At 46.6% G+C, this 27,196-nt stretch overlaps 3 protein-coding genes across 3 annotated transcripts; 2 read left to right on the top strand and 1 right to left on the bottom strand.

Moving 5' to 3' along the window:
- Window positions 1-8,449: 8,449 nt before the first annotated feature.
- Window positions 8,450-12,220, top strand: Il2rg (interleukin 2 receptor subunit gamma). The gene is made up of 8 exons (XM_004660964.2): window positions 8,450-8,574; window positions 8,793-8,946; window positions 9,171-9,355; window positions 9,560-9,699; window positions 10,263-10,425; window positions 10,888-10,984; window positions 11,196-11,265; window positions 11,600-12,220. Exons 1-8 carry the CDS (start codon window positions 8,460-8,462, stop codon window positions 11,783-11,785), a joined length of 1,110 nt encoding a protein of 369 aa, XP_004661021.1. The 5' UTR covers window positions 8,450-8,459; the 3' UTR covers window positions 11,786-12,220.
- Window positions 12,221-12,960: 740 nt separating this feature from the next.
- On the top strand, window positions 12,961-16,487 carry CXHXorf65 (chromosome X CXorf65 homolog). Its single transcript, XM_004660916.1, has 6 exons — window positions 12,961-12,985; window positions 13,100-13,186; window positions 13,395-13,535; window positions 15,339-15,407; window positions 15,856-16,076; window positions 16,392-16,487. Exons 1-6 carry the CDS (start codon window positions 12,961-12,963, stop codon window positions 16,485-16,487), a joined length of 639 nt encoding a protein of 212 aa, XP_004660973.1.
- Window positions 16,488-16,937: 450 nt separating this feature from the next.
- On the bottom strand, window positions 16,938-24,765 carry Foxo4 (forkhead box O4). Its single transcript, XM_004660965.2, has 3 exons — window positions 23,914-24,765; window positions 18,614-19,670; window positions 16,938-18,330 (listed from the first exon to the last, which is right to left on the bottom strand). The coding sequence occupies exons 1-3, from the start codon at window positions 24,364-24,366 to the stop codon at window positions 18,323-18,325; spliced, it is 1,518 nt and encodes a 505-aa protein (XP_004661022.1). The 5' UTR covers window positions 24,367-24,765; the 3' UTR covers window positions 16,938-18,322.
- Window positions 24,766-27,196: the final 2,431 nt, after the last annotated feature.

The following is a 27,196-nucleotide window of genomic DNA, read 5'->3' as shown; positions in this document are numbered from 1 at the left end:
CGGGGCCTGGCCCAGCGCGGGGCGGAGCCTCGCGCCCCGGGAGCTTCCCTGGCCCTCGGTGAGCAGAAAGTGAATTTCACCGGGTGAAAATCTGCGGAAGCCCCCGGAGCCAAGTCCTGCGCCGGAGGCGATCGAGACCTGCGAAAAGGGAAGGTGGTTGTGCTGCTGCTGAGCTCGGGCTGGAATCGCATCCCTATCGTCTAGCTCCGTTCTTGGCCTAAAAGAGGCGATCTGTAATGTTTGCCTTGGTTAGGAACCCTACCTTTCACGAACCACTTACTTTTCTACTTCCTGCAACTGAGAAAGGCTTTGCGATTGCCTCCTTCAAAGGATTGTGAACTATTATATGCTTAAGAAAGCACCTATTGAGCGCTAATCCCCTAAAGCCATCATAGCCTTTCAGAACAAAACTTCCTCTCGTTTTTTTTTTTTTTTTTTTGGAGGGAGGAGGGGGATGAGAAAGGGACTGTTTGTTTGTTTTTTATTTTGGTTCAGTAACCCTTTAAAATGCCTGTAAACATTCCAACGTTTTTTTGGCACACGCCTGTAATCCCTGCACTCCCGAGGCAGGTACTGGAGGATCGCCAGCCTGGTCTACATAGCGAGTTCTAGGGAAACATAGCAAGACCGTCTCTCAAAAACAAAACAAAATAAAATGATTTTTTTTTTAAAGCCAAGGAAGTCGGGCATGTCTGATGCACACCAGTAAATTCCTACAATTCCGTAAGGGTGAGAAAAGAAAATAGCAACATTGAGTCCAGCCACTGAAAGCTATCGCGGTTGATACAAGTTGATACAAAGTATTTGATACTTTTCTTGGAGAGCCTTCTGATGCCCTTAAGAAGTTGCATCAATGTATCCAATGTATCATCTGTCCATAGACTCCAGGGAAAGAACCCTTGATCTAGTGAATGAAGCCCCCACAGTGCCACGTGCCTTTTTTAAATATTATCACTTTAGTCCACAAATAAACCTCCATGATTTGAGGATTGCTACTGTCTCCATTTTCTGGATAAAGAACCAAATTTTTAAAAGATGAAATTCACTTCCCCAAAGCTCAGACAGATTGTTTCTTGATTCCAAAGCCAATGTTTGTCCTTTTTTTTTTTTTTTTCCAAGATAGGGTCTCGCTGTAGCCCAGGCTGATCTGGAATTCACTATGTAGTCTCAGGGTGGCCTCGAACTCAGCGATCCTCCTACCTCTGCCTCCTGAGTGCTGGGATTAAAGGCGTGTGCTACCACACCCGGACCCTCTCTCTCTCTTTCTCCCTCTTTCTTTTTCTTTCTTTCTTTTCCTTTTTTTTGTTGTTTTGTTTTTCGAGGTAGGGTCTTGCTCTAGCTCAGGCTGACCTACAATTCACTATGGCATCTCAGGGTGACCTCACTGCAGTCCACCTACCTCTGCCTCCCAAGTGCTGAGATTAATGACGTGCGCCACCACGCCCTGCTCCTTTTCGTTCTTTTTTTCCTTTTTTTTGTTTATTTTTATTTATTTGAGAGCGACGGGGGGGGGGGGACTGGGCACGCCAGGGCCACCAGCCACTGCAAGCGAACTCCAGATGCGTGCGCCCCCTTGTGCATCTGGCTAACATGGGTCCTGGAGAAACCAGCCTCAAACCGGGGTCCTTAGGCTTCACAGGCAAGCTCATAACCGCTAAGCCACCTCTCCAGCCCTTCTTCTTCTTCGTTTGTTTTTTTTTTTTTTTTGAGTGTCATAATAAAAGTATTAAAACCAGGCTGTAGAGGTTGTTCAATGGTTATGTTGCTTGCTTGCAATGCCTGACAGCCCAAGTTCAATTCCCCAGTTTCCACATAAATCTAAATGCACACAGTGGAACATGTATGTATCTGGAGTTCGTTTGCAGCAGCTAGAGGCCCTGGAGCACCCACTCTCTCTCTCTCTCTTTTCTTCTCCCTCTCCCTCTCTACCTTTCCTTTGTGTTTGCAAATAAATAAGTATTAAAATACATTTTAAAAAGTATTAAAACCAGCTGGGTGTAGTGGTGCATGCTTTTAATCCCAGTGGTATGGAGGCTGAGGTAGGGAGATTGCCATGAGTTTGAGTCTAACCTGGGAATACGGAATGAGTTCCACGTTGGCCTGGGTTAGAGTGAGACCCTACCTCAAAAAAAAAAAAAAAAAAAAAAGAAGAAGAAAAAGAAAGAAAAACTAGTCATCATGGTGGCACACAACTTTAATCCCAGCACTCTGGAGGCTGTGGTATGAGGGTCCCCGAGAGTTTGAGGCCAGTCTGGGACTACAGAGTGAGTTCCACGCCAGCCTGGGCTAAAGTGAGACCCTGCCCTGAAAATCAAAAATAATAATAATAATTAGGGCTGGAGGGATGGCTTAGCAGCTAAGGCGTTTGCCTGCAAAGCCAAAGGATTTCCCAAGACCCAAGTTAGCCAGATGCATGAGGGGGCAAGGTACATGCATCTGTAGTTTGTTTGCAGTGGCTGGAGGCCCTGGCATGCCCATTCTCTCTCTCTTTCTCTGTCAAATAAATAAATAATAAAATATTTTTAAATAATAATAATAAACAAAGTACCAAAATCAGGCATGATGAGGAAGGCTTGTGACCCCAATGCTTGGAAGGCAAAACCAGGAAAATTAGAGTTCAAGAAAATTTGAGCTATATAGTGAGACTGATACAAAGTAACTAACAAAGATAGGAAAATGTAAGAAAAGTAACAATTACATGTCACAAATCTGTAATCCTAGTATTAGAATGGCTGAGACAGAAGAATAAAAAATTCAGGGGTTATCCATTAAGGCGCTTGCCTGGGAAGCCAAAAGATCCAGGTTTGATTCCCCAGTACCTATGTAAGCCAGATGCACAAAGTGCATCTGGAATTTATTTGCAACAGCTTGAGGCCCTGGCTTGCTCATTTTCTCTCTCTCTCTCTCTCTCTCTCTCTCTCTCAAATAAGTAAACAAATAAAATATTTTACAAAGAAAAAGAAAATTAAAGTCCCCCCCCAAATCTTTCTGATTGGGCAAGGAAAACATATTGAAGATGGTAACATGGATTTAATCCTGAAGGAGTTTACAAAATGAAATATGGGGCTGGAGAGATGACTTAGCAGTTAAGGCACTTGCCTGTAAGCCTGAGGACCCTGGTTCAACTCCACAGTACCCACGTAAGCCAGATGTACAAGGTGGTGCATGCGTCTAGAGTTCCTTTGCAGTGGCTGGAGGCCCTGGTGTGCCATTCTCTATTTGCCTCTTCCTCTCTCTCAAGTAAATTATATATATATATATATATATATATATATATATATATATATATATATATACACATACATACACACTAGCTGGGGATTGGATATTGCTCAATGGTTAAGACACTTGCCTGCAAAGTCTAACAACCCAGGTTTGATTTCCCAGTACCCAAGTAAAGCCAGATGCACAAAGTGGTGCGTGCATCTGAAGTTCATTTGCAGTTATCTCTCTCTCTCTCTCTCTCTCTCCTTGTAAATAAATAAAATATTGCCAGGTATGGTGGCACAAGCCTTTAATCCCAGCACTTGGGAGGCAGAGATAGGAGGATCATTATGGGTTTAAGGCCAGCCTGAGACTACATAGTGAATTCCAGGTTAGCCTGTGCTAGAACAAGACCCTGGATCACAAAAAAATAAAATAATAATAATAATAGCTGGACATGGTGGTGCACGTCTTTAATCCCAGCACTTGGGAGGCTGAGGCAGAAGGATCACTGTGAGTTCAAGGCCACCCTAAGCCTGCATAGTAAATTCCAGGTCAGCCTGGACTAGAGTGAAACCCTGCCTCCTACCTTGAAATAAAAACCCAAATAATAATAATAATAATGATAATAATAATAATAATAATAAATATCAACAAAAGAAATACTAGCTGGATGTGGTATTGCATGTTTAGAATTACAATACTGAGTTGGGAGAAGGAAGGTGGAGGATCAGGAGTTCTAGGTCAATCTCAGTTATGTAGTGAATTTGAGGCCAGCCTGGTCTACATGAGACCAGTTCTGAAATAATTACTTAAATAAATAAATGCCAACTTTGGAGCCATTTCAGGTTCATAGCGGCACTGAGCTAAAGGTATAGAGTTTCTATATAATATCCCTCTCCCAACTCCTATGGATAGCCTCCCTATTAACAAAATCCCACCCATAGTGGTACATTGTTAAAACTGATGAAACTACTTTCTACATTGTCACATTATCACCAAAAGTACAGAGGGCTTTTCTTTTTCAGGTAGGGTAGCCCAGGCTGACCTGGAATTCAATATGTACTTTCAGGATGGCCTCAAACTCATGGCCATCCTTCTACCTCTACCTCCTGAGTGCTGGGATTAATGGCATGCACCAAATCAGGCATGGTAGTGTACGCCTTTAATCTCCCCACTCAGGAGGCAGAATTAGATACATTGCCCTGGGTTTGAGGCCACCCTGAGACAACATGGTGAATTCATTCCAGGTCAGCCTTGACTAGAGCGGGCGACCCTACCTTGAAAACCATAAATAAATAAATAAATAAATAAATAAATAAAAAGAACTAAAAGCACGCACCACCATGCCCAGCTTTTTTGGTTGCTGTTGTTGTTTTTGCCTTGCTCTAGCTCAGGCTGACCTGGAATTCAGTATGTACTCTCGGGGTGGCCATGAACAGCATTTCTCCTACCTCTGCTTCCCTAGTGCTGGGATTAAAGATGTGTGCCATCATGCCCAGGTTTAAATGGCTTTTACATTTAGGAGAGAAGGGCTGGAGGGATGGCTTAGTGTTTAAGGCTTTTGCCTGCAAAGTCAGAGGACCCAGGTTCAATTCCCCAGGTCCCACGTTAGGCAGATGCACAAAGGGGCACATGCATCTGGAGTTCATTTGCAGTGGCTGGATGCCCTGGCATGCCCATTCGCTCTCTCTCTCCCTCTTTCTCTGTGAAATGAATAAATAAAATATTTTTTTAAAATTTAGGAGAGAAGCCGGGTGTGGTGGTACACACCTTTAATCCCAGCATTTGGGAGGCAGACATAGGAGGATTGCAGAAACTTCGAGGCCACCCTAAAACTACATAGTGAATTCCAGGTCAGCCTGAACTAGAGTGAGACCCTACCTCAGAAAAAAGAAAGAAAGAAAGAAGATAGGCATGCAGCGTCTTCAGCTGCTGCAAATGAACTCCAGATGCATGCATACCCACTTTGTGCATCTGGATTATGTGAGTCCTGGGTAATTGAACCTGAGTCACTAAGCCATATCTCTAGCCCTTGTATAGCTTTTGAAACACCTGTGTTCAATCTTCAGTGATGAGAGACACATAGACAGAGAACACAGAGAATAACATGAAGACAGAAACAAAAATAGGAATACTGGGAAATTATCAATGGCAACAGTTCACAGCAGCCATCAGAATCTAGGAGAAAGAAGCAGTCTCCAGAAGAAATGAATGAACTCTCAAACACTTTGATTTCACACCTTAGGTTTATGGAACTGTGAGGAAATAAATTTCTGAGTTGACAAAATATTTTGTGTATTTGTAAGACAGAAACTATGGGCATGCAAGAGCCTCTTTGCTGATACACAGAAAGGCCAGATGCATGCACCATTTTGTGCTTTAGGCTTTATGTGGGTGCTGGGAAATTGAACCCAGGCTAAGAGGCTTTGCAAGTAAGCACTTTTTTTGGTTTTGTGAGGTGGGGTTTCACTGTAGCCCAGGCTGACCTAGAATTCACTATGTGGTCTCAGGATGGCCTTGAACTCATGACAATCCTATCTCTGTCTCCTGAGTGCTGGGATTAAAGGCATGTGCCACCATGCCCAGCATAAGTAAGCACTTTTAACCACAGAGCCCCTCTTAAGCCCATTTATTTATTTATTTATTTTGTGGGTTTTTTTTTTTTGAGGTAGGGTCTCACTCTAGCCCAGGCTGATCTGGAACTCACTATGTAGTCTCAGGGTGGCCTTGAACTCATGGTGATCCTCCTAACTCTGCCTCCAGAGTGGGATTAAAGACATGCATCACTGCGCCTGGCTTTTTTTTTTTTTTTTGGTTTAAAATATATTTTATCTGGGGATGGAGAGAAGGCTTAGCGGTTAAGGTGCTTTCCTACAAAGCCAAAGAACCTCGGTTTGATTCCCCAGAACCCACATAAGCCAGATGCACAAGGGGCACATGCATCTGGAGTTTGTTTACAGGACTGGAGGCCCTGGCATGCCCATTCTCTCTCTCTGTACCTGCCTAGTTCTGTATCTCTCTCTCTCTTTCAAATAAATAAATAAGAATAAAAAAAGAAATTTAAAAAGTATATTTTATCTATTTATTTATTTGAGAGACAGAGGGGGAGAGAGAGAGAGAGAGAGAGAGAATGGGTACGCCAGGTCCTTTAGCCACTGCAATGGAACTCCAGATCCTTAGGCTTCACAGGCCTTAACTGCTTAGCCATCTCTCCAACCACTTTTCTTTTTAGTTTTTTTTTTTTTTGTTCATTTTTATTTATTTATTTGAGAGTGACAGACAGAGAGAGAAAGAGGCAGTTAGAGAGAGAGAGAGAGAATGGGCATGCCAGGGCTTCCAGCCTCTGCAAACGAACTCCAGACACGTGTGCCCCCTTGTGCATCTGGCTAACATGGGACCTGGGGAACCAAGCCTCGAACTGGGGTCCTTAGGCTTCACAGGCAAGCGCTTAACTGCTAAGCCATCTCTCCAGCCCTTTTTGTTTTTTGAGGTAGGGCCTCACTCTAGTCCAGGCTGATCTGGAATCCACTCTGTAGTTCCAGGCTTCCCTAGAACTCAGGGTGCTGGAATTAAAGGTGAGCACCACCATGACAATCCTCTTTTCTTTTCTTTTAAGTTAACCTGTTTGTGATAATTAGTATAGCAGCCCCAGCAAGCTAACAATTGTACAGACCATAATATGATCAGATTTCCTGAGACCCTAGTCAAGTGCTTTTTTTCCTCTGCCTGACATGCTACCCCATTTTCTGTCTGGTAATATTATAGTCATTCTCTCAGATTCTGCTAAAAAATTAACCTCTTCAGTAAACTGTCCCTACCCCTTTCCATCTTGGTCATTTTAGTTACTTCCTCTTTTTAGAGGGAAATGATGTTGAGATAGGTTCTTATATAGCCTAGGCTAGCCTTTAACTTTGTACAACATAGACAAAACAAAGCCTTGATCTCATGATTCCCCTGCCTCCACTTCCCAAGTTTGTGGATTATAGGCTCGTGACAACACAACCTCTTTTCTGCTCACATACTTTGAAGTGTCTTCACATCTATGTTATAGAAATTATGTTACACTGTATTATTTGTGTTCTTCATCTGTGCACTTCTAGAATGATGTCCTGTTTGTCTGCATGTTCCCAGAACACAAACATTGTGCCTAGCACATATTAAAGACTCAATAAATGTTGGCTTGATAAACAATTTCTGTAAATAGCTTCTCCAATCAGCTCTGGGCTTTGAGGGAAGGCAAATGTAGCCCCAGAATGAAGATGGACTAGAGAGCACAGGCTTTTAGAAAGAAAGAGCAGTTTGTGGCTTTCAGTAATAATCATGACTAGAGGTAATGAAAGGCTGATTTAGCACAGTGACTGTGGTAACAGAAAGGGGGGAACTGCTGGGAGAAATAGTATAAACAGAGCGGGTGAGTGAGGAGGACATAAGGGGGATCTTGAGGTGAGGTTTCAAGTCTGGGTGAATAAGAGGGTTACAATATCACTAACTGAGATGGGAGACAGGAAGAGAAGCAGCTTTGTAGGGAAATGGAGCATCTGAAACTGGTACTGTTTTTCTTCCTTTTCAAAGTCAGTACTCACCAGCGTTAAGAGAGACCAAACTCAGGCAAAATCTAAGGGTGCATTTTGTGGTTCAAATTAGGTCAAAGGAAAGACAGCTATATATGACAGGAGCCATTATTTTCCTTACTCTCCACACTGTGTAGAGCTGTGACAAAAGCTTAAGTGTGACTGTATCAAAGAGTAGTCACTGCACAGGATGGGGGTGTCCAGACTCTCCATTATAAAAGATAACAATGTAAAGGAGAAGGTGATTGGGAATGGAGGTGGGTGTGTGAGTAGATCCTTCCCAGATCTAGGTGGTCTGAGGATTTTTGTCATCATTCTTTTGAGGTAAGGTCTCACACTATCCCAGGCTGACCTCGAACTCATAGTGATCTTCCTATCTCTGCCTCCTAAGTGCTGGAATCAGAGTCTTGAACTAACCATGCCTGATTTGGCCTGAAGATTTTTGACTGTGTCATTATTTAGATCTGGTTTTAACCTTGATACACCACCACCTTACAGCAGGACCCAATCTCCCAGGGGATTTAGCTGATGTCATCGAACCAAATTGCCAACCCCCCTGTAAAGCAGTGGTTTCTAAGGTTCTTTCCACCGGAAGCTACGACAAAAGGAAATGAATGGTGGGGAGGGACGTTGTGGGTTCCAACACAGACAACTACACCCAGAGAAAGAAGAACAAGCGCCATGTTGAAGCTATCATTGCCTCTCAGGTCCCTCTTGTTCCTGCAACTGCCTCTGCTGGGGGTGGGGCTGAACTCCAAGGTCTTCACACCCAGTGGGAATGAAGATACCACAGCTGGTAGGAAATCTAGGACCAGAGGGGTTTGATGAGAAGGAGGCTATGGGGGAAAGGCTGTATAAACGAAATCTGGAGCCTGCCAGTGGCCTTTACAGCAATACAAGCAAAATCATAGAGTAACATGGGGAAGGAAAGGGGAAGGGTTGCCTGTCTTACAGTAGTACCCCTTCTGACCAAAATTTCTTCCTCTTCCCTACTTCATTTTCTCCCCACCTTAGATTTTTTCCAGACATCTATGGCCTCTGAGCTCCTCAGTGTTTCCACCCTGCCTCTCCCAGGAGTTCAGTGCCTTGTGTTCAATGTCGAGTACATGAATTGCACTTGGAATAGCAGCTCTGAGCCCCAGCCTACCAACCTGACTCTGCACTATAGGTATGAGAAGGGAAGAGGGGCTTTCACTGGGGAGAATGAGAAGGTGAACTTGATGAGAGAGACTGCAGGAGGACCAAGAAAGAGGATAGCCAGGTTCCCAGGCACCTCACTGTTTTCTCGTGGGATAAGTTATGTCAATTCAGACCAGTTGAGGCTAGGCTGTGGACTTTGCAGTACTGGCGTTTGCCCTATCACCATCCCTCTTCTTTGCAATCCTTTTCTAGGTATATGAACACTGATAATGATAAGTTCCGGGAGTGTGGCCACTACATGTTCTCAGAAGAGATCACTTCTGGCTGCTGGTTACAGAAAGAGGAGATCCATCTCTACCAAACATTTGTTGTCCAGCTCCAGGACCCTGCGAAACCCTGGAGGCAGTCTGAACAGAAGCTAAACTTGCAAAATCTCGGTAATCAGGAAAGAAGTGGCCAAGAGGTCAGGGACCTTAGAGGACGCTGAAGTCTCTGGCGTGTTCTTCCCCATTGTTATAAAAGGGCAAAAAAGAGGTGGTAGGGATTTTTGGATGGGGAAAGGAGGAAGGAAGGGGAACTATCTCCAAGATCCTGTCCTGTCTAGGCCAGGGCAATGACCACACATGCACACATATCTTTAGTGATCCCCTGGGCTCCAGAGAATCTAACACTACGCAATCTGAGTGAATCCCAGCTAGAACTGAGCTGGAACAGCAGATATGTGGACCACTGTTTGCAACACTTGGTGCAGTACCAGAGTGACCGGGATCGTGGCTGGACTGTGAGTAATTGGCTAAATGAATGCAATAGCTAAGGCCAAGCATGTGGAGAGAAAGGATTCAGTTAGCCAGATAGGAGGACTTAAAACCTAGCTCTACTTCTCTGCCTCCTAGCTCCTCTGTCCAGATCTTCAGCTCCTTTCTCTATCATCGCCAGTGAGCATTTATTTATTTAGGCTTTCCTGCTCATACTCTTCCTGATACCAGATAGATAAAGCAGAGTAAAGGAAGCCAGTAAATACATATGATAGGGTGGCTATTTTTTTTTTTTTTTTGAGGTAGGGTCTCACTCTAGCCCAGGCTGACCTGGAATTCACTATGTAGTCTCAGGCTGGCCTTGAACTCATGCCCAGCTACGGGGTGGCTTTACAGTCAGGTCAGTGAAAGGAGCAGTGTGGCATTAGTAATTAGGAGAGGAGGGAATAAGTAGAATGGGAAGACCAGGAATCAGGTTTTTTTCAGAATTTGGAGGAACCAGAAGATGACATTGTGATGTAGGCAAGAATGTTTTCACTCATCCTCCCTTTATAGACACCTGCCTTTCCCGTACTCTCTTTCTCCTCAGGAACAAATAGTGGACCGCAGGTCTACATTCTCTCTGCCTAGTGTGGATGGGCAGAAACTGTACACATTCCGGGTTCGGAGCCGCTTTAACCCACTGTGTGGCAGTGCTCAGCACTGGAGTAAATGGAGTCAACCAATTTACTGGGGACACAATACTGCAAAGGGTAATGTAGGCCAAATCCATGACCCCAATTCATGTGGCCAGCACTCCAACCTTTACAGCACCATTGTCTTTTGCTATTCCTCCCTATCCCTAAGCTATCATGGCCCCTCACTGTTCCACCTCAACCCCTAGAAAGTAGGGGTTTCTGTGTAGGGCTGGAAAAGGATGCTGCCAGAATAGGAGAACAGATTCAAAAGGAGGCCAAGGGTGGTCAAGGGGAATGTGGAATGTGTAGGAGTTCCTTAGGGGCATTCCAAAGGGCCTACATGGTAAAGATGACCTTGGGTCTGGACTGACCTCTTTGATTCTATTTCCTCATCTATAAAATATAGATGATGATTGTTCTTCCCTCTCAGGAGCTGATGTGAAGAATAAGCATGGGGAGTATGTTTAGCTTGGAGCCTGGCACCCATGATGTAAGGTTCCACAAATTCATGGTCCATTTTCCTTTCCTTTCTTCTAGAGAATCCTTTGGGGTTTGCTCTGCAAGCTGTGCTCATTCCGGTTGGCTTCATGGGATTGATTATTACCCTTATCTTTGTGTATTGTTGGCTGGAACGGTGAGATTTTAGGAAATTCTCAGATGAAATTTGGGGTGGCTGGGATTATTTCGGAAACTCCAGGGGTTACAAGGAAGGAGAATAAGGAATAAAGGGCCCCCCAAAAAGGTATGGTAAGGGTGTTGGGTGGTAGCTAAAGGGGCCAGCTGGAATAAATTTCGTGGAGAAGCCTTAACCTATATGTTCCCGCTCCATCTTTCTCCCTGCTCAGGGCAATGCCTCGCGTTCCCACCATCAAGAACCTAGAGGATCTGGTTACTGACTACCACGGAAACTTTTTGGTGAGAACACTGTCATAAACATACTGCAGTCTATCAACTGCCAGCCAGCAAGACAGACTAGGAGGGGTAGGGTTGAGGGAGGAGTGGGCCTCTACTTTCAGGATGTGGCTGAACCAAGGGGGGATGGGCTAGGCAGAGAGAAAGAGAAAGAGACCCAGAAGGGATTATACATTGTATAAGGCAGATTGAAACTGGTATTTGGGGTCCAGGAGTGTTGATGTTCCTTCTATGATCACAATGGTTACAGACATTATGAGAGCTTCTTTGGCCCAAAACCTGGGTATTTTGCTTCCTGTCCCTAACTTGCTTTTGACCTGGAGATATTTGTCTTTAGGCCTGGAGTGGCATGTCTAAAGGACTGGCCGAGAGTCTGCAGCCAGACTACAGTGAACGGTTCTGCCACGTCAGTGAGATTCCCCCCAAAGGAGCTGTCCTAGGAGAAGGGCCTGGAGGCTCCCCTTGCAGCTTGCATAGCCCCTACTGGACCCCTCCATGTTATACTCTGAAGCCTGAAGCCTGAACCTCAGTCCCCTGGTGGAACCCCCAGAGTACTATAACCCTAAGTAGTGCTAACTTCCCATCACCCATCCTGCCAATCTGAGTCCAGTGCTCATTTTCACCCCCTCTGGCTAATTTTGAATCTTGTGTCCCATGTAACTACTCTTTCTTTCAGTATATTTTACTTGAGAATTGTCCCTTTGCCCTGTACAAGTTTCTGACCTCCACCCAAATATGGCCCTTCCTATTGTTTTTTGAAATGGAGTGGAGGGGTGTCTTTCTTTGTTGCTCAGGCTAGCCTAGAACTCACTATGTAGTCAAGGCTGGCCTTAAACTCATGGCAGTCTTCCTGCCTCAGCCCCCTGAGGGGCAGCATTATAGGCTTGCATCACAATGCCTGCTTGGTCCTTCCTTTTTCTAGTATCTTCCCTCCCTGTTTCTACCTACCCTTCCAGTATTCCTGAATCAATGAGAAATAAAGTTTCTATCAACAATCATCAAGAATATTTGTCATGGGGGTGGGGAGAGGGGGAAACATTGGGTACAATGAAGATGGGGGCATCGTGGCTGGTAGGAAAAAGGAGTGGTAGAATCATGTTGTAGATTCTGCAATATAGAAGCAAGAGTATTACAAATGAAAGTATTGTTCTGGAAACTTACTTTTCTGGAGTTTCTAAGGGCATTCCAAGGGCCTGTTTAAATTTGCCGTGTTGCCCCCATTCCTAACAGGTCTTTCGTAGATCCCACCCAGTTTCTTCTCCTTATGTCCTTAACTCTACTTTCTTCTACATATACCACTTCTTTTTTTTTTTTTTTTTTTTTGAGGTAGGGTCTCACTCCTAGCTCAGGCTGACCTGGAATTCACTGTGTCGTCTCAGAGTGGCCTCAAATTCATGGTGATCCTCCTACCTCTCTGACTCCCAAATGCTGAGATGAAAGGCGTGTACCACCACACCCACCTAGTTTACATCTACCACTTCTGACCTCATAATCCTTCTACCACAGCCTCAGGCCCCACCTCTAGGGGTGGTGATTATCCTCATCTGCCCAGTCTGGGCCTCCACCAGCTTGAGATCAACCTGCCCCTCCAGCCCACCAACCCTATGGGCCATCAAAGACCACCCAGGGCCGGTAAAACACCTTCCTTCCCTATGATTCATTAGGAGGATCTTGGAAGTGTGAGATGCTCTTGATAGCATGTTTATCATCATCAAACATGGAGGTGAGGGGCACACAGAGCTGGAGCTTGGCCATGATTGTGGGGAGGGTTGAGGGTAGCAGAGATCATCTACAAGATGGAACTAGAGGGCTTGCATATCCCCATATCTCTTCTCAGATAATCAAGAGTTCCTTGTCAATTCCAATTGCACTATCCAGATACTGCTACATTATGTTCGCACAAAAACAGGGTTGCGTAAAACAGGTAAGGAGTTTGGGGAGAGGACTGTTGGCTGAGGGTCAGAAGCCAGAGAGTTACCATTAGTCTCTAAACCCCCCTCTTTACAAGGGGGGAAGGGGTTCCTCATATACCTGCAGCTTCCTTAAATCTATTCTGTATAGTATCACTGGACCTTTTTGCCCCTACTTGCTCTGTCCTTAGCTGTCTCAATTATCACATGGCTTCTCTGTAGACATCATCGATCTGTGTGATGAATCAGGGACTCTGAAGTTGTTTTTCCTGTCGAAGACCCCTGGAGATTATGCCTGCAAATTCCTTACAGCTCGAAACACCTACTACGTTTGTAAAGTGGAGCGTGGGGCACCAGGAAAAGGTAGAATGTTTGCCAGAGATAGAGTAAATCCTTCAAGATTGATTATGAAACTTGTCCTTAAAATAAGGCAGCCTTCACTTATTTATTTACTTACTTTTTGATTTTTCGAGGTAGGGTCTTACTCTAGACCAGGCTGACCTGGAATTCATTATATAGTCTCAGGGTGGCCTCAGACTCAGAGATCCTACTACTTCTGCCTCCAAGAGTGCTGGGATTAAAGGCATGCATCACCATGCCCAGCTACATATATATATATATAATTTAAATTTATGTGTGTGTGAGAGAGAGCAAGTGAATGCCAGAGCCTCTTGCCACTGCAAATGAACACAACACATGTGTCATTCATCTGGCTTTATTTGGGTCCAGGGAATTGAACCCAGACTGGCAGGCTTAGAATCACAGTCTGGCAGGTTTTGTAAGCAAACACCTTTAACTGTTCAGCCATCTCTCTAGCCCCCACCCTCACTTATAAATTCCAGTGTTCAGGAGGCTAAGGTAGGAAGATTGTGAGCTTGGGATCAATGCTAACTTAGGGCACCTGTGTCAAAAATCAAAAAAAATCAGAGGCCACCCATGTAAAGCTGGATGCAGAGTGGCACAAGTGTCTGGGGTTCATTTGCAGCAAACACACACATGTGTAAATAAGTAAATACTTTTGTTTTCTTTTTTCAAGGTAGTATCTCACTCTAGCCCAGGCTTACCTGGAATCCACTATGTTGTCTTAGGCTGGCCTTGAACTCAGGCGATCCACTTACCACTGCCTCCAGAGTTCTGGTGTTAAAGGTGTGCACTACGATGTCTGGCTAATAAAAAACATTTTTAATCCAAAAAAGCAAGCTTGGTGCAGTAGCACACATCTCTAATCCCAGCACTTGAAAGGCTGAGGTCAGAGGATCATCATGAGTTTGAGGGCCAGCCTGGGCTAAAGTGAGACCCTGTCTGGATAAAAAAAATCCACAAACCGGGTGTGGTGGTGCACGCCTATAATCCCAGCACTTGTGAGGCATAGGTAGGAGGATCACTGTGAGTTCGAGGCCACCCTGAGACTACATAGTGAATTCCAGGTCAGCCTGAGCCAGTGACACCCTACCTCAAAAAAAAAAAAAAACCACAAAAGCAAAACATCAGAGAGATGGCTCAGCAGTTAAGGCATTTGCCTGCAAAGCCTAATGACTGGAGTTTGATTTTCCACTACTCATGTAAATTCAAATGCACAAAGTGGCATGTGGATCTCGAGTTCATTTGCAGTGGCTGGAGACCCTGGTGCATCCCTTCTTTCTGTATCTCTTTCTCTCTCTCTGATAGCAAGCAAATAAAATAAGGCATCCTCAACCAGATCCAAATTGGCCCTGTCTAGTCAGCCTAAAAAGGGTACTTCCTCAATGACATAGGTTAGTTCATATATACTATACCATCCATAACTTACTCTAGGTGCATACCAAACAGGAGAAAATAAAATATACCAGTCTACAGAAAATGTTTACTGTTTGTTAGAATATTTTTTAAAAAATTAATTTTATTTATTTACTTATTTGCAAGCAGAGATAGATAGAGAGAAGAGAGACAGAGAGAATGGGCACACCAGGGCCTCTAGCCACTGCAAACGAATTCCAGATGCATGTGCCATTTTGTGCATCTGGCTTACGTGGGTACTGGGAAATTGAATGAGACCTTAGACTTCACAGGCAAGTGAAGCCATCTCTCCAGGCCCCAGAATCCTGAAATCTTTGGCTTTCAAAGGGTGGAGGCTGGGTATGAGGACTTGGAGATAGCATACTGCTATGTACTGCTTACTGTTCACAGAAATCAGACTTGAGCATCCCTACAAAGCTATTGTGCCCCTCCTGAAGAATGCAACATTTGAGCTACTCGGTAAGGCATCTGGTGGGGGAGGGAGGAACATGTAAAGTACTGTACATACCTCTGTGATAGCAAAATCAGAGTGGGAAGCTGGGTGTGGTGGCACACAACAGTAATCCCAGTACTGGGGAGGCTAAGGCAGAAGACAGCTTGGGAGCAAGGGAGGAGACAGAGAGAAGGGACGAAGGGAGGGAGGAGGGAAAGAGAGGGGGACAGGGCAGGGAGGGAGGGAGAGTAAAAATGTTGGGTGAGACTAGCTCACTGAGGTATGTGGGATCATAGGAGCCTAGGAAAAGGGGAACAGGGTCTAAGTGCATTTTAGGAGGTCTAGGTTGACTGCCTACCACTCCCTCCTCCTTTCTCTGCCATCTTCCCTATCTCCCTATCACTACCCCATCATTTCCAAATTAGGCCAAGTTGCTCCAATTGAGAATTTCACTTGCTTTTTCCTGGTTCCTAGACTCCCTGCGTACACAATGTGAGTTCCTGGAGAGGAGCCGAATAAAGCTGCTTAGAGCCTTAGAAGCTAAGAGATTAGCTGCGCTAGAAGCATCTAAATCATCTATGAGACTCCAAGCAAGAAGAGCCAAAAGCCGGACCAAGCAAGCCAAGCTGGGCAAGCTGGGCAAGCAGGGCAAGCTGGGCAAACTGGGCAAGCTGTCTTCAAAAAGTAAACAGAAGGTTTGTGCATTGCAGCCCTCTGGGGTGAACTCCCCCCCCCTCACTGCAATCAAACTTCGTTGACCATGACAGCCTCCAACCTCTTTTCTTTCCTTCTTTTGGCCCTAGATTGCAGAAACTTCTATTATTTTTATTTTTTGGTTTTCTGAGGTAGGGTCTCACTCTAGCCCAGGCTGACCTGGGATTCACTATGTAGTCTCAGGGTGGCCTCGAACTCACGGCGATCCTCCTACCTCTGCCTCCCCGAGTGCTGGGATTAGAGTGTGGCATTTTATGCAGGGCCTCTATGTTAATATATTTCCTTTCTTTTTCTAGTCCAAAGGTGGAAGGCCAGAAGATAACAGGGGCCGCAGAGGATACTATAAGTCAAGAACACACTTTCAGAACACACTCTATAAAGTGGTCGAGTGAGAGCAGCAACTGTGGGTATGAAATTACTGGAATTCAACGTGAAGCTCTTTTTTCAGAAAGATTCTTTTGCCCAGTATATGGACAAAAAGGCTTAAGTAGGCCCCAGGCACCAGGAAGGCTGAGGGTGGACCCTAGCCACCAGAGAGGACTGGCCTGGGCAGTGAAGTCTAGTACAAGGAGCCTTTGAGGGCTCGGGTAGGGGGTGGGGTCTTCACACACAGCCTCCCCTCTGGAAAGCCCATCTCCCCGCCTACTCTTGCTGGGGTTACAGGTCCCTCCCCCACCACAGTTCATTACCTCCCAGGCTGAAATTCCCCCAACCCCCCTACCTCCTAGCCTGCAGGCAGTCCCTCCCACCACCCTTACCCTTCGACTTACTGCCCTTCGACTTTCCTCTTCCTCCCTCCCCTCTCTAATGGAGGGGAACAGTAAGAGAGCAGAAACCAGAGCTGGTTATAGACATTTATTGAATTTATTCATTTATTGATTTGACACACTTCCCCACTCCAATCTAGCACATGATACAATCTGGGTAGGCCAGGCGCTGACACAGGAAATGATGGGAACCCACAGCAGGGGTGGGGGAGGGAACAATGCAAAGGGCACTGGGGGAGGGGTGGCTTGGGTCCTGGGGTTGAGGAGCCCCAGATGGCCTCCCTGGCAGGTGCTAGTAAACCTGATCCACATTGCCCCCATCCCAGCTCATTTCCCAGACCCTCAGCCAAGCTCCCCCTTCCTGGTTCCTCTTCTCAGCCCTGCCTGCCACCACACAACTCTTGTAGTCCAGGAAGGGGAAGAAGGGCAGGGACAGCTGTCCCAGGCCATGAACAGGGAGGTCTCTGTGCCTAACTTTACCACCCTAAATCCTTCTCTCTTTCTCACTCCTCCTGCCCCTCTTGGAGGCCCCAAGCTAATTCCAGGCTTCAATGCACTCTCCCTTAGCATTAACCCGCATTAGGTCATACAAGAGTGTGGCTGTTCTTCAAGCAGCACCCTCTCCCAGGCACAAATTGACAGAATGCGGGACGGGCTTAGGTTTTTACATTCCAACCTAAATTATGCACAGACCTTTTTCTCAGCCTGGTCCAAATGGGAGCTCTTTCCCATGTTCACTATTGCTACCCACCACTTTTCAACTTCTCCTTGTCTCCACTAGCATTGTCAGTAGTGTTTGGATCATGTCACTATGACAAAGCCTTCAGAAAGAAAAAAGCATTCACCCCATCACTAGCACCTTGCCCCTGTTAAAAAAATCTCTGTATTTGTGTTTATATTTCTTTAAAAGTTTATAAAAAGCTTATCTGTTATCTGTATCCTTCCAAAGGTGATTTGGCCTGGTGAGGCACTCCAGTGCTAGGTCCCCAATTCCCTCCCCACCCCCACCCCCCACTGGCCTAAGGGGCCACTGCATAAAATTCTCAGGCTTAACCTAGCCTGGCCCAACTCAGATAAGACTCTCTACAAAAAAAATCCTGCTCCCAAAGGCAGGGTAAGGCCACTGGTGACTTCACATTTCCAACATCATTGCTGGCCCCTGCTACAAGGCCTAGGGGGTGGGAACGGGGAAATTGATGATGGCTCCTTGAGAAAGGGCCATAATTACCCCCTAATTGGCACAGTGAGAAAAACCCTCTTCCCTTCTCCCTCCCTCCCTCCACAGTCCCCATATGGTACGGCTATCTTGATAATTTCTTCAACACCTGTGTGTGACCAGATCCCACCCTAGCTCTAAAGCAGGGTCTTAAAACTCCTGGGGAGGGTGCAAGGGAAAAACAGTGAATATGGACATGCCTGGCTCCACCTCTGAAGCAGGGAATAAAGCTTCCAGCTGTGACTCAGGGATCTGTGGGAAGAAGAAATAGAGGACAAGATAAGAGATTCATCTGAGGCAGACTTACTTCCCACCACCCGCTTCTATGCATCCCCCACTTCTCTGCTGAGGGGCTTGGAGGTCCGATTTAGAAACTATGCTATTCTCATATGATATCTTCCCTCCAGTTCCCCAGATACTCTGGCTATTCTTTGTTCTAAAGCCCTTCCTGCCTCATTCAGGTCATGGGATTAGCTGGGCCTTCAAGAGTAGACAGAGATTTTTGAGATGCTATGATGATTACAGGGTACAGTACCTGGCTCAAAGTTGAAGTCCAGTCCCTCACCATCCATGAGGTCACTGATGATATTATCCATGTCACACTCCAGGTTCTCCATATACATGTCAAGATCTAGATCCTGAGGCATTCGGTCATGACTTACAGCTTCAGTAGGAGAGGTGAGCACAGGCGTTCCCAGGACCTTAGGGACGGGAGCACCTGCCATGACTGGAGGTGGTCCCATCACAGGAAGGGTGGGAACCAAACTGCTGGGACCTGGAGCCTCATGGGGCTTAGGACATAGGCCAGCTCCAGTGGCCATCTTACTGGAGGAAGGCATGCCTCCCAGCAAGAGAAGCGTGGGAGCCTGGGACAGAATGGGATCTACCTGGGTCATGAGCACATCAGCAGGGGGTGGTGGAGTATCAGAGGTGAGCAGAGCCTCTAGAGACTGGGAGCTTGAGAAGCACCCTTCTCCTGCTGATAGGGACCCATCTACTGGGCCAAAGAGGGAAGTGGCGTAGCTGTGTAATGGCCCAGTAACCCCTGGATGCTGCAAAGAGAAGCCAGAGAGACTGCTCCGAGACATCAGGGAATGGGTCGGTGTGAGATTGAGCCCATCCAGCAGCTCTAGATCTTCATTGAGGGTGGTAGGGACACCCCCTGCATAGCTGCTGATGGAGGCTGGCATTTCTTCTTCTGCTAGCACCTCAGACTCTGGCCTCATTGGAGAGAGCCGGGTGCTGACAGTGCTAGCATTTGAACTGCTTCGTGGACGGAAAGTAGTCCACACATCGGATTCGTCACGGTTTCGAGAACAAGGGCTGCCTGACCACTTGGGGAAGTGACCCATAGGGCTCCTTGGAGTGGCACCTTCGGGTGGAGCTGGCAGGACAGATGGTTTCTTCTTGGGGGCTTTGCTGCGGCCCCGGAGCAGCTTGCTGCTGCTATCCATAGAGGCAGCTCGTCGGCGGGGGGCCTTGCCGCTCTTGCCTCCCTCCGGGTTCAGCATCCACCAAGAGCTCTTGCCTGTGGCCTCATTATGAACCTTGATGAACTTGCTGTGCAAGGATAGGTTATGGCGGATAGAGTTCTGGATGAGACAGAAAAGCAGAAAGGGGACATGATATATGTGCATGAAAAGTGGGTGGCCAACAGTGTGCTCTAAGGGGAGGCTAGGGCACAGCAAGGGTATTTGTGGAGACTTAAAAGTCAAATTCTGGGGGAAAACTGAAGTGAGATAAAGTAGAGGGAGGGAAAAGAGACATGCGTAGTTCCCTGCTTACCATCTGTACCAGACTTTCCAGCACAGGAGGACTAGATACAAAGTAACAAACTCTACTGAGGAAGGACCAATATCTAATCTGGACAAAACTCCTCCTAAGTGTCTGGGGAAGGAGAGTGGGCTGGTTTGCATGGAATAGCAGCACTTCTGACCCAGCAAGAATGAAGTTCATATGGGGGAGAAACACGGATTCTATAGCAGCTCCTGGCCTTTCTTTAAGTATAGGCATGAGTAGTGATTAGACCAGTCTAGAAATGACCCCTGTCCTGGGCCAGTTCTCTGAATGGGCTAAAGGGCTAGAACCTCAGTGAAGTTGATGCCCCCTCCATCTAAGCCTTATTTATGACAAATGGGACACTTTCATGAGGTGTAATCCCTCCCTCCCTCTTTTTTCCTTTTTCTCCCCCCCCCCCACCTCTTTCTCCAGACAGTGTCTCACTGTAGGCCAGGCTGGCCTCAAACTCACAAGAGATCTTCCTACGTCAGCCTCCCAGATTCTGGAATTATCAGCATGAACCACTTCATCTGGTTTTTCCCTCCCCCCCCCCCCGCAGGAAGGATGTCTCCCCTCTAAATTCTTCTAGAAGGTCAAGGTTAAATCCCATCTCTTTTTAAGTGTTTGCTTATCTATAGCCAAATCTCTTGTGTAGAATTTCTTATCTGTTTCCCCACAATTTTATCCAATGTATATGGTATGGTTTATGGTTTCATGTAATTAGTATCCTCAAGTTTAAATATCAAGACCACAGACAATGCTCCCCTCTTCAGATCCACAGCCCCTAACAGCCAGAGTGCCAAGCCCATAGAACGTCAAGCTCACAGTATATAATCAATATTTGCTGCCTGATTGTTGGGTGCCCATGAGTAACTATGAAGAGGCTCCCCCTGAGGCCATGGCAGCTTTTGGGTACCCTGAGTATTGGAAGCTATGTGTTTTCCCTTTGTTCCTCAGACATTCTGCTAGAGATATCTTAAAAAAATTTTTTTGGAGGCAAGCCCAACAGACTGCCTTTTTTTAAAAAAAAAAAATTTTTTTTATTATTTATTTGAGAGTGACAGAGACAGAGAGAGAGAAAGGCAGAGAGAGAGAATGGGCGCGTCAGGGCCTCCAGCCACTGCAAACGAACTCCAGACGCGTGCGCCCCCTTGTGCATCTGGCTAACGTGGGTCCTGGGGAACCGAGCCTTGAACCGGGGTCCTTAGGCTTCACAGGCAAGCGCTTAACCGCTAAGCCATCTCTCCAGCCCCAGACTGCCTTTTTTATGCAAGAGTGAGTGAGAGAGAGAACGAGGGAGAGAATTGATGCACCAGGGTCTCCAGACACTGCAATCAAACTCTAGCAGTGTGTACACCCTTTGTGAGCATGTGCAACCCTGGACACTTGCATCACTGTGCATGTGGCTTACGTGGGACCTGGAGAGTAGAACCTAAGTCCTTAGGCTTTGCAGGCAAGCACCTTAACCACTAAGCCATCTGTCCAGCCCTAGAGATGCGTTTCTCCCCCCAGTGGCTCAGAGCACAAGTTTGAGAGATTGGCATTTGAGCAGTCCCCAGTACAGCTTATTTTTACTGGCTGCTATAGGTTCTCTTTCCTCCCTACTTTTCCTTCTCAGCTTCCCCCCAACACACTTCTTGAAATTTCATCCCTAGCGGCATTTGAACTCCCACATGTAGTTCTTTAGTTTAGAAATTCAGAGAGAGGTGAGAAATTAATCACTGGGACACCAATAGTCTGGACAATGAGAAACTGCTCATGTGTCTGACTGGTTGTCTTTTTTTTTTTTTCTTTTTTGGTTTTTTGAGATAGAGTCTCGCTCTAGACCATGCTGACCTGGAATTCACTATGTAGTCTCAAGGTGGCCTCAAACTCATGGAGATCTTCCTACCTCTGCCGCCGGAGTGCTAGGATTAAAGGCATGTGCTACCACACCCAGCTCTCTGACTGGTACTCATAGAAAGGCACACTTTGCCTAGGAAGCATAGCTTGAGTGGCTTATTGTGTCAGGATCTTTTAGTCAAAGACCCTTGTCTCCCTGGCACTGTGAGGGCATGGTACTCCAAATACTTTGCCTGCACTGATGTTTCTAGCTCCTTCAAGGAGTTGCACTTGTTCATCTACCTTGGGCTCTTATTATCTGAGATCCACACTGCCTTCTGACATTGAGATCTTCCTTCTTAAACTCTGGGTCTACTGAAAATTACGTGTGCATGTGTGGCGGGGTTGTGCTAGAAGCAGGGCCTCACATAAACTCTGCAAGGGCTCTACTACTGAACTACATCCCCATTCACATCCCTTCTTCTTTGGGACTAACAAAAGGGAGAGGTCAGTTACCCAGAACCCTTAACTCTTAAAATGTTTTGAGATGGGGGTGTGACTGCTCATAGCTCCCTAAGCCACCTACCTAAGCTTACTTGCTCTAAGTGACTACTGCCCCCTGGTGGGGTGGGAGTGACCTTGGCACATTATCAAGGAAGACAACTCATGCGTGAAGCTTCCTGTTGGGGGTCTTTGGAAGCTCCAGACCCAGCCTGATTTGGTTTTGTAACCACTCTAATGAAAGCAAGCCATACTGTCCTTACAGAAATAGGATTTATAGCAAGACTTGGGTTCAAGTCCTTATTCTGATGGTAGATTAATTTCCTAATCTTTTTGTGCCTTCCTTTACTCATATATAAAATGTGGCATCTCAGAATTGCTTTGAAGATCAATAAGGTGAAAAAAACTTAAAAAAAAAAAAACAAATTTCAGGGGTTGGGAATAAATTCAGTGGTGGGACATTTGTCTACTAAACTCACTGCCCTAGGTTCACTACCCGACACTGCAGGAAAACACACAAAGACACGCGCGCGCGTGCACACACACACAATGATTTCATAAAACTATAAAGCCCCATGTTAGTGTAAATCCTAAAGAGGGACTACTCCCACAGTGTAACTAACAGCCCTTGGTTATTATTTCTTCTACTCGGGTAAATGAACCTAGCGGGAAAGAAAAACAGCTGTGTAGACTAGGTCCAAGGAGGGGAGTTCTTGATGAGCTGAGACTGGCATGGCTGTCTACCCAGAAATAGTGCCAAGGGTCTCCGTCAGCTGTCCTGTCTTCTGTTCTGTCCAGCCCTTCCACATGCTGTAGATCTGATCCCTGAATCTTTAATACCTACATGAAGATCCTCTGCTCTTCTGTCCTCTAATGTCACAACCTACAGAGGTACAAAGCATTGATATGGGTTGAATTCCCTACTTTTCTAATTTTGTGATTAAAGCCTGTATTTCTTCAGGCCAGTTTCTCAGACTATCTTGTGAGATTTTTTTTCCTGGGTTGTTTTGAGGAAGGCCAAGAGAACCCCCCCACCCCAGCCTGTGCTCTAAAGTCAGAGCTCTACCTCCTTTTTTGTGAGTAGTATTCTTCAAGACTTTCCCTCCAGGGCTTCCATAGCCCTTTCCAAGGGAGAGGGTCTTTTTTTTTTTTGGCAGTATATAGAAGCTCACAGTCCCTTTTCTTTTGAGTACATAAAACAGCTACTTTTCCCAGAAATCTCCCTCTTTTCCCCCTTTACCACCCACTCCCTCCTTTTGGGTAGAGCAATCCTAGAACAGTTTTTCTACACTGAGGTATTGGGAGGCAGGCAGGGAATCCGTGTAATCCCACAGGAATGGGAGAAAAGGTGCTGGGTGGAAGGTGGGGGAGGAGGGTTCGCGTGGGGAATCCACACAGTTCCTGCTGTACATAGGATAAAGACTTCTCTGTGGGAATAAGTGTTTGGAGCAGCTCAAGCCAAAGTGCTGGGAGCTGAGAATTCGATTTTCCCCAGGGCAGGGACAGTGTCTTATTCATTGGTGATCTTCAAGCATCAAGCATCAAGCTCGGAGTGTGGCATATAGTATGTACTAAGTAAATGTTTGTCTAACTGAAGACTGTCGGCGGAGAAGGTGAATATTTGGGCTTCCCAAAGGGGTGAGGAGGTGGTAAGGGGGGGGCCCAGAGTGGGAGTAACCGGAAGGGGCCCAGAGATGGATAGTGTTGGGATGGAGGTAAGGGGGTCATAATTACCTTCCATCCTGCTGAGCTGTTGCTGTCACCCTTGTCCTTGAAGTAGGGCACCGTGCGGACCATCCACTCATAAATCTGGGCAAGTGTCAGCCGCTTCTCCGGGGCGCTTTCAATGGCCTGGCTGATGAGTTCTGCATATGACTGATTTCCCCAGGCATTCCGGCGGGAGCCTCCCTTCCGAGGACCTGTAACAGCCCCCAGGATCCCTGGCTGGGGGCCCCCGGCCGGCTCTGGGAGCCGGGAGGGCAACAGGATCGGCTCGGAGCGTCCCTCCGGGTGTACCTTCTCTCCCAGACCTGGCTCCACCTCGGACGGCTCGGGTGGCTCGGGAGCGAGCTCTGGTCTAGGAAGGGGCCAGGTGCAGGAGCGGGGACGGCTCTGGGGTTCGAAGTCGGGATCGAGGTCTATGATCGCGGCAGCCTCTGTGGCTGACTTCTTATTATCTGGATCCATACGTGGAGTCGGACCTGTGCGGCTCAGCGTTCAGTGGAGCCTGCCACAGTCCCTCACCATGCCTCCCCCCAGGGGGGAAGCACCGAGGGCCAGGAGGCACATTCCTGCCAGTTCTCAGAAAGTCACGAACTTCTCCCTCGTCCCAGGACGCTAGCCCCTAAAGTGTCCCTACCACACTTCTCTGATCTCCTTTCCCGACTACAGCCTGCAGCCTCCCAGCTCTTCTCCGAGACACCACCTGTAACCTCCGCCTCGCGAAGACACTTTTTGTACCCTCTCACTCAGCTTCCTGCTCTTTTAAACCTGAGGCACAGTATCCCCTCATACATTGCGCTCCCATCACCGACCGAGTCTTCGGTCGCAGTTCCCTCCCCCTTTTAAGTTGCTGCCCCCCGGACACTCCTCCCGAATTTCCTCCACCCGGATCGCGGCCCTCCCCCACGCCCCGCTCCCCCGCGTCACTCGCCCCTCCCCTGGGTGCCCCTCCCCTGACTCCCCCTCCCCCCGCCTCTTCCCTTCTTGTCACTCTTAAGAGGGTCAAGGTTCTCGCGGCCCCAGCCCCCCTTATTCCCCGCAACGAAACCCCTACCAGCCCCCCCACCCCCCGCCCCCCGGGTTTCCCTTTTGTTTTGCTCCAAGCAGCAGCCCCCGCCTGACGTCTCTGTTTACCACTCGCCGGGGCAGCCATCTGCGCACGCGCCGAGAGAGCCAGTAGGGAAACCGAGTTCTTCAGTAGTGCCACCCTGGTCAGACTAGAGGACTACATTTCCCGTCGTTCCTCTCGGGCAGCAGTCCGATACCAGCAGTAGGAGAGCGGCGTGGCAGGATATGGGGAGGTGGAACTTTAATTATTAGAGGTCGTAGCGGACTCTTTTTTTCCTTTCTTAAAAATCATTTTCCCCCTTCCCTCCCTCTGCACCCGCTCCTTGGTGTTTGGAGGTCGCTAAGGTGACTGTGTTGAGAGACGCTAGATCTTCACCTCTTGAATGAAAGGTTGTGTCTATAAAAAGCAGAAAGCCGAGAAGCAAGCAAAGAACTGACTAGAAAATAAGATGTATACACGCTGGGGACTTGGGCGGGTCAGTTGGTAGTCTCCCCGACCCGCTCCACTCTCCATATGCATTTCGCCAGTTCGTTTTTCGGCTCTCTGGTGTCCTCTAAACTATTGATACTTGCCTGGTTCCTATCTTCAACGGCTTCATTTCTCATTCAACAGGTCGCCAACTGAACTTTTTATCTCTTCCTGCACCCACACTCCTACCCTCCGGCCTTAATCTGTAACCTTGGCTAGTGCTGGTTCTGTTCTACCCAGCCTCCCAAGCCACACTTAAAAATGATTTTTTTTCTCTTTTAAAAATTTTTATTGGCAACTTCCATAAATAGAGACAATATACCACGTAAAATATTTTTTTTTATTATGAGAGAGAATGGGCGTGCCAGGGCCTCTTGCCACTGCAAATACATGGGCCACTTTGTGTAGTTGACTTTACGTGGATACTGGTGAATTGAACACCTGCCAGCAAACGTCCTTAACTGCTGAGCTATCTCCTCAGCCCCTACCTTTACCTTTTCATCTTCCTAACTTCTACTTCCCTAATCCAGTTGGAGACATTATTTATAACTGGATTTAAGTTGCCGTATCATCTTAATTGAACTGCCTTTCATCAATCTTTTTTCCCCATTACAGTTTATGTTCTGTGCTGCCAACAAGGTTACATTTCTAAGAAACACTCTTAGTAATTACAACTAAACTTCATGGAGTACTTATTATGTGCCAATCACTGTGCTAATTTCTTTGGCAATATTAGCTCCGTTACTCCTCACATCAACCCTATGAGGTAGATACCACCATTATGCCCATTTTATAGATGAAGACACTAATTATGCTCAGAGACTAAGTGACTTGCTCTAAAAGACAGGGCAATGGCCTAGGAGGTGGGTGAACTACTGTCACTTTATGAGATCATTCCTTGTTTAAAATTACCTCTGATTTCTCCATTGCCTATGTGATAAAGCTCAAACTCTGGCAAGGCTCTTCACATTGAGGTCACTTCCATTTCCTGCTTCATCTTTCACCAAGACAAACTGCATTCTAGCTAGTTTCCCACTAGTTCCTGGAAATGTTATGCCTTTACAATGCATTTCCACTGCATGTCCTGTGTGGCATCACTCTTATCATCTCCTTCTGTCCCCTTTTTGAAATATTTATTCGGAGCTGGAGAGCTGGCTCAGTGGTTAAGGCACTTGCCTGCAAAACTTAAGGCCTGGGATTATGTTCTCCAGGATCCATGTAAAGCCAGATGCACAAAGTGGCACATGCATCTGGAGTTTGCAGTGGCTAGAAGCCCTGGTGCACCCATTCTGTCTCTCTCTCTTAAATATATAAATAAATAAAATACTAAAACAACTCTCATTTAGTGTTCCCTGTTTCCCACAGATGCAGCCTGTTGTCCCTTTTCTGCAAGTCCAAGCATCTTGGACAAGCTCGTGTTAGATGGTAGCAAACCATAGTTGTTTGTTTCTCTTTTTCTCCCAATTTCTTTGGTTCTTTTACTCTAACATGCATTTGCCCCCAACCCGTCATGTAGGTGGTATATAGACCATATATTCCTACGTGAGGTCCAGAGTGGAAAAGTGGGAAGTAGTTATTCACAGTGCCCATAAACATCTGCATATGCTCCTTCCTCCCGCAACTCCCCCCGGTCAGGGTACCTGTTAACTGCTTCAGGAGTAGTGAATTTAGTAGCAGGGAAAGCATGGTGGGCATGAAGGTACAAAGAGTGCTCTTCTAAATGAAACAGGTGTGGTGGCAGATCATGCAGAGTTGCTG

This window comes from Jaculus jaculus, chromosome X (genome assembly GCF_020740685.1).
Source record: "Jaculus jaculus isolate mJacJac1 chromosome X, mJacJac1.mat.Y.cur, whole genome shotgun sequence".
Taxonomy (NCBI): Eukaryota; Metazoa; Chordata; class Mammalia; order Rodentia; family Dipodidae; genus Jaculus; species Jaculus jaculus.
Note: the sequence above shows the minus strand (reverse complement) of the source record. Positions and strands in the feature narration are given on the sequence as shown.

Bases quoted from the DNA above. Each gene is read 5' to 3' on its own strand.
- Il2rg (XM_004660964.2), top strand. From the start codon at position 8,460: ATGTTGAAGCTATCATTGCCTCTCAGGTCCCTCTTGTTCCTGCAACTG. The intron at 8,947-9,170 runs GTATGAGAAGGG...ATCCTTTTCTAG, and splicing joins AACCTGACTCTGCACTATAG to GTATATGAACACTGATAATG. The intron at 9,700-10,262 runs GTGAGTAATTGG...CTTTCTCCTCAG, and splicing joins ACCGGGATCGTGGCTGGACT to GAACAAATAGTGGACCGCAG.
- Foxo4 (XM_004660965.2), bottom strand. From the start codon at position 24,366: ATGGATCCAGATAATAAGAAGTCAGCCACAGAGGCTGCCGCGATCATA. The intron at 19,671-23,913 runs GTAATTATGACC...TGTCTCATCCAG, and splicing joins ACAGCTCAGCAGGATGGAAG to AACTCTATCCGCCATAACCT.
- CXHXorf65 (XM_004660916.1), top strand. From the start codon at position 12,961: ATGTTTATCATCATCAAACATGGAG. The intron at 12,986-13,099 runs GTGAGGGGCACA...ATCTCTTCTCAG, and splicing joins TATCATCATCAAACATGGAG to ATAATCAAGAGTTCCTTGTC. The intron at 13,536-15,338 runs GTAGAATGTTTG...TACTGTTCACAG, and splicing joins GCGTGGGGCACCAGGAAAAG to AAATCAGACTTGAGCATCCC.